The 6,011-nt window shown below is 45.7% G+C and overlaps 1 protein-coding gene across 2 annotated transcripts in view; it reads right to left on the bottom strand.

The window, feature by feature from the left end:
- ARRDC2 (arrestin domain containing 2) overlaps positions 1-6,011 on the bottom strand; it is a 23,315-nt gene that overhangs the window by 7,514 nt on the left and 9,790 nt on the right. The window contains exons 1-2 of one of the 2 annotated variants that reach the window (XM_018573669.1): positions 1,494-1,809; positions 1,255-1,260 (exon numbers count right to left, since the gene is read on the bottom strand). In XM_018573669.1, coding sequence (XP_018429171.1) covers positions 1,255-1,260; positions 1,494-1,770 — 283 coding nt within the window. In that variant the 5' untranslated portion in view covers positions 1,771-1,809. Of the gene's footprint in view, positions 1-1,254; positions 1,261-1,493; positions 1,810-6,011 lie in introns of those variants that run through there. The other variant, XM_018573668.1, reaches the window with a different exon arrangement.

Below are 6,011 nucleotides of genomic sequence, written 5' to 3'. Positions count from 1 at the left end.
AACCTGCCATTACCTATATGGTGACTTTTACATTCTGGTTGTAAAGATGTCACCCGGGGGGGCATGGAGTCATATTTTGCCTAGAGTAGGGCTTTAATCTGTCACTGCCTACATAAGGACTTCAATACGTTCTGCTTGTAAAAAAAGTTCTTATGTCATCCTAGTCGGGGAACATGAATACTCCCATATTATATAAAGTATGTAAGAATGCTTAAAACACACAAATGTGCTTAATACAAGAACATAGTGTCCCAGTACATACACACAAACATGTGTTGCAGGCGTCTTGCTCCCACACAATGAACAGAAAAAAATGATCTGAGCCCCGGAGCAGGATAGGACACAGGTTGGCATCTGTGTAGTTGAATTGGGGACAGTTGGATTCAGGGAATGCCAGCCAAGTGCACATGCCGCTTTTCCGCAAGTGGCAGCACTTTGCCAGTCACGGGGTGACTTGTTTACATCAGGAGCTGTGATCATCTAGCAGATCTGAAATCTTTATCCGTGAGACTCATCAGAAGCCATTCAACTGACAGTTCCACATCTCTCAACAGACAGTCACTACACATCTGTGTAGCACTGCAATTTCTGCATCTGCATTCTCATGTGATTTTCAACACTGTTATTACATGCGTTATGTATTTTTGCTTTGGCCAATGAAGGTGAAATAAAGTATAGGTTGCTGGGGATTGTGAGCTTGTCATGTGCTAAAATGCATGAAAACACGTTACATGCGTTTCAATTGTTTGGGGGTAAAAAAAATGTGCCTGCACCTTATCAAAAAAAAAATTATATGTGCCTAGGCAAAAGGTGAGAATGGACAACAAAGAAAAATGGGATTCTATCGTGCACACGGCAGTAGAAGTTTGATAAATCATACTGGTGTGAGCTTATTCCCTGTTTACACCTATGTGATTCAAAGTGCTTCAGCTGTTACAGGACAAAAGGAATCCTTTTGTAAACTTGCAGATTTTTCTATTTGAAGTTTAGGGGTCAGCACGCATTTATGCATATAAACGGAATGCAATGGCAGTAGTATACACATACAAGCACTTCATGTGATTTGTATGCAGGATCTTTCTGCAAACATCTCCCTAGAAAGATCCTGTGTTGATGATGGGTATTTCAAAACAGCCAAGCCCTTAAAAACACATGAAAAGGTGCTTAAAAAAAAAAAAAAAAGCATTAAAATACAAAAACACACTGACTGATGGTCACCGCACACACACTGCAATCTGACCATACAAACTGTACAATGAACTTTAGATTTACCAAAACTATGAAATATTAGGATAGACCTAATCCATCCAATCAGTCTGTATGCAAATAGGTAGGGACTAGCACTACATAGTTGTTGGTGGTAGATTGTACAAATCACATTGTAACGTGTGTTGAGCTTCATAGTACATCGTCAAGTAACAGGTTTGCTTTCTTCCAAATAGGAAAGCCAGATGGGGTTGCCATAGCAACCTGTGGCAGTGTGCGGGGCTCACCTGTGTGCAGTAGGGTCTCCCGCAGGTTGATGTATTCCACCTCATCGCTATAGTTCTGAGTGTACGCCGTGCTGGAGCCTGCGCTGCGGGACTCGGTCCAGTGCACCTTGGCATAACCCCCAGCGTGCAGCTTCACAGACTCCACCTTAGTGTCTGCCACCAGCTCCAAGAGTACCTTCCCGGACACCGTGTGCCCACTGCTGAACACCGGGGGACCATCATCCTCCACAGAAGAGTCCAGAGCCACCAGGAATTTCTTCACCTTGTCAAAGATCATCTTAGCCTCCGACAAACCGTATTATGGATTCCCGTGCGAGTTAACGTAACCACCAACTGATGTATCCAACACAATACTACAAATCAGCTATGTATATGAAACTACAAGCTGTCTCCTGCTACTTTGCTTTTATACTGAAAGTTGTTCACAGGGCGTGACTGAAGAAAACAACACAAGTTTAAGAGCCAATGGCAGCCATCAACAGCCGTGGTCTGTATAAGGTGGGCGTGGTCCGTGCCTGCACAGCCAGCTCCCAGGAGTCAGAAACTTTCAAGTCGCCTTGTACAAAACAAGGGAAGTGCGCATGTGCAAGCTCCAGACTGTGGCCAGGTGCCCCTTGTTAAGGACACACCCTGCCATGTAGCATTGATTTATATACAGAGAATAGGGAGCGGAGAGTCTGCAACAACAAGTGTCTAGAACTGATAATCCACCATGGTGCAGGAGAAGAGCAAATAAAGTGATTCAGATAAGTTTCCAAAGTGAAACCACTCAGCTGCTAGATGATGAATTCCGAGGCAGCAGCACGCAATAGACAGCAAGGGGAATTCCCAGGACTGCTTGAAACTAGATCACAAAGTGAGGTTACGGATAGGGAAGCTAGTGTGATATCAGCAGAAAATCGGGCTATTCCCAGAACAACCTGCCTTTCCAGGAAGTGGAGCTCAGTACTCTATGTCAGAAAGGTAAACAGCCTTCTCGTCCGATCCCCGGCCCTAACAGAAGAACTACTGGTGCCAGCAGGAGGAGATTGCCTGCAACACATGTGGGCTCTGCAAGCTCAATAGCTCCAGCAACGCCTGCTAGCAAAAAGTAGTTGGATGCTCCACAGAGTTCAGCTACTGATCTCCACCCGGAGCACACTGCTGGAGGAGTCCAAGGAGGGGGAGGTCAGTACCCCAGCAATCAATTCCTCCCCGGGCTGTCAGCTCTTTTCAGAGACAGATCTCTGTAGGGCAACCAGAAGTGACCTGTGCATCACCTCCTGGCTCAGCACCTGTAACCCCTTCAGTGCCGGCCTCCTGCACAGTAACTGCAGCCCCCACTGCCAGACACAGTACATACAGCTGTCCTATTATCCTATTGAATGGGGGATTCACTTAGGCATTTTATTGGGGGACAAAACTCTCAACACAAAACATCCCATTCATTTCAATCGCCCCTGTTCACACTTGAGCATTTTGTTGCAAGTTTAAAAAACCACCTGTCGCTAGAAAAAGTACATGCGCTCCTTACAGGCAGTTTACAGCTCATTTGGCCCCATAGACTTCAGTGGAAATGCCTGGAAATACGCGGCACGGGCCATTTGCAAATTGCGCGTTTTAACGCAGTTTGTCCTTTGACAATCTGCCAGCTAAGATGCGCGTCTTCACGTGATTGCATCTAACACGCGTGTAAAATTGCGCTAAACGCCATCATATGCAAAAACTATAACGCCTAGGTGTAATTGCAGGCTAACTCTTAGACCCCATTCACACTGAGCGACATGGAAATCGCGTGACTTTGAGCGACTTCTTCCTATTGGGCTGTATGCAATCAGGAGCAAAATCGCTCTAAAAAAGGGTCATGTAGGAGCGACAAGCTACCAGCGACGAGCTACAAGCGATATTGAGCGACGAGATGTGAACAGCTACATTGAAATGTATTGGTGAAGCTACATAGAGCGATATAGCGCGGAAATATGAGCGATATCGCTGCATGCACGCAATAGACAGCAAGGGGAATTCCCAGGACTGCTTGAAACTAGATCACAAAGTGAGGTTACGGATAGGGAAGCTAGTGTGATATCAGCAGAAAATCGGGCTATTCCCAGAACAACCTGCCTTTCCAGGAAGTGGAGCTCAGTACTCTATGTCAGAAAGGTAAACAGCCTTCTCGTCCGATCCCCGGCCCTAACAGAAGAACTACTGGTGCCAGCAGGAGGAGATTGCCTGCAACACATGTGGGCTCTGCAAGCTCAATAGCTCCAGCAACGCCTGCTAGCAAAAAGTAGTTGGATGCTCCACAGAGTTCAGCTACTGATCTCCACCCGGAGCACACTGCTGGAGGAGTCCAAGGAGGGGGAGGTCAGTACCCCAGCAATCAATTCCTCCCCGGGCTGTCAGCTCTTTTCAGAGACAGATCTCTGTAGGGCAACCAGAAGTGACCTGTGCATCACCTCCTGGCTCAGCACCTGTAACCCCTTCAGTGCCGGCCTCCTGCACAGTAACTGCAGCCCCCACTGCCAGACACAGTACATACAGCTGTCCTATTATCCTATTGAATGGGGGATTCACTTAGGCATTTTATTGGGGGACAAAACTCTCAACACAAAACATCCCATTCATTTCAATCGCCCCTGTTCACACTTGAGCATTTTGTTGCAAGTTTAAAAAACCACCTGTCGCTAGAAAAAGTACATGCGCTCCTTACAGGCAGTTTACAGCTCATTTGGCCCCATAGACTTCAGTGGAAATGCCTGGAAATACGCGGCACGGGCCATTTGCAAATTGCGCGTTTTAACGCAGTTTGTCCTTTGACAATCTGCCAGCTAAGATGCGCGTCTTCACGTGATTGCATCTAACACGCGTGTAAAATTGCGCTAAACGCCATCATATGCAAAAACTATAACGCCTAGGTGTAATTGCAGGCTAACTCTTAGACCCCATTCACACTGAGCGACATGGAAATCGCGTGACTTTGAGCGACTTCTTCCTATTGGGCTGTATGCAATCAGGAGCAAAATCGCTCTAAAAAAGGGTCATGTAGGAGCGACAAGCTACCAGCGACGAGCTACAAGCGATATTGAGCGACGAGATGTGAACAGCTACATTGAAATGTATTGGTGAAGCTACATAGAGCGATATAGCGCGGAAATATGAGCGATATCGCTGCAAAAATCGCTCCATAAATCGCTCAGTGTGAATGGGGCCTGAAGATGGCCATACACCTATAGATTATCTGCAGATTTTCTATCAGATGTAAAAGTGCAACAGATTCCTCCATCTACGCTAAACTGTGTGGATGGAGGAATTTCTCACTGGGCCTAGAGTCCTAGAATTTAGCTCCCCCTTGTTCTTTTATCTGGATCTAATCTGGGGGGCTGATAAGGTTTGTGGGGGTCAAATTGCGATTTGCAATACAGACAGAAAATGTCCATTACAAATGATCTTTGCTTTGGCTTTTGCTTATGTGCCTACAAAGTCCTTCTCCCTTTCAATTCAGTGTTGGCTTCGCAGAGTGTGTTGGTTATTCAACGTAAACCACTACAGGTGGGAAACCATGTCATTTCAAACATGAATGCTCCATCTGTACTGGGGAACTACAGCCATCCGCTGCTTTAAGAAGGGAAAACAATCTGTGACAACAAGAGTTGAAACAAGAAAGCTTCCTAAGTCGGAGGATGCTGGTGACCGTAGAAAGCGTCAATAGTGGCCAATAAACTATTCAGAGAGGTTAATTGGGGCCGCATTGCCGGCCCATTTTCTAACCTGCCCTATCATAATATTAGGGGGTATCTACCCTTGGGGTCATACCTAAAAAAGTAGGTGGAAAATACTAGTTAATACACCATTATCCCATCCTTTAGGCACCTCCGTGAATGATGGACTAGACAAGGAGGAATCTAGAGTTCAGTATGTCTCCTTTGACAAGGGCTCGTCTTTCATCAGGAATGCAGGATCCCATGCTAAAGACATTGAGTTGGCCTTTTCGCTTCCTCCATGTCCACCCCCAAGTGCTTTCGCTTGTTGGGCTGTCATTTCAAAGGTGATTATTATGTGGACATATGAAAATGTTCATTTGCTTTAAGTGGATTGTCGTGCAGAGATCATATTCTGTGTCAATTTTGCATCACCTGGACGACTTCCTTTTTGTTGGTCCACAAGATCACCACCACCTTTGTCAACCTTTACTGACAGTTTTTAAAGATGTACATTACGTCTGGTCTTTTCGGTGCCCCTAGCTGAGGACAAGACAGAGGGCCCTTCCCTGATTTTATCATCCTTCGGGCTCAAAATTGATACAGATGAAAAGGTGGTTTGCCACAAGAAAAAAATGAACATTTGCGTTCTTTATTACTTAACCGCTTGAAGACCAGGTGTTTAGACCCCCTTCCTGGCCAGGCCATTTTTCAGTATTCAGCGCTGCGATACTTTGACTGACATTTACTCCGTCATGCAACGCTGTACTGAAATGAATTTTATACCATTTTTGGGGGACAGATAGAGCTTTCTTTTGGTGGTATTTAATCACCACTGGGG

The sequence above is a fragment of the Nanorana parkeri genome, unplaced genomic scaffold (genome assembly GCF_000935625.1).
Source record: "Nanorana parkeri isolate BGI_ZX_2015 unplaced genomic scaffold, ASM93562v1 scaffold2480, whole genome shotgun sequence".
NCBI lineage: Eukaryota > Metazoa > Chordata > Amphibia > Anura > Dicroglossidae > Nanorana > Nanorana parkeri.
This window is presented reverse-complemented; position numbering and strand designations above follow the sequence as displayed.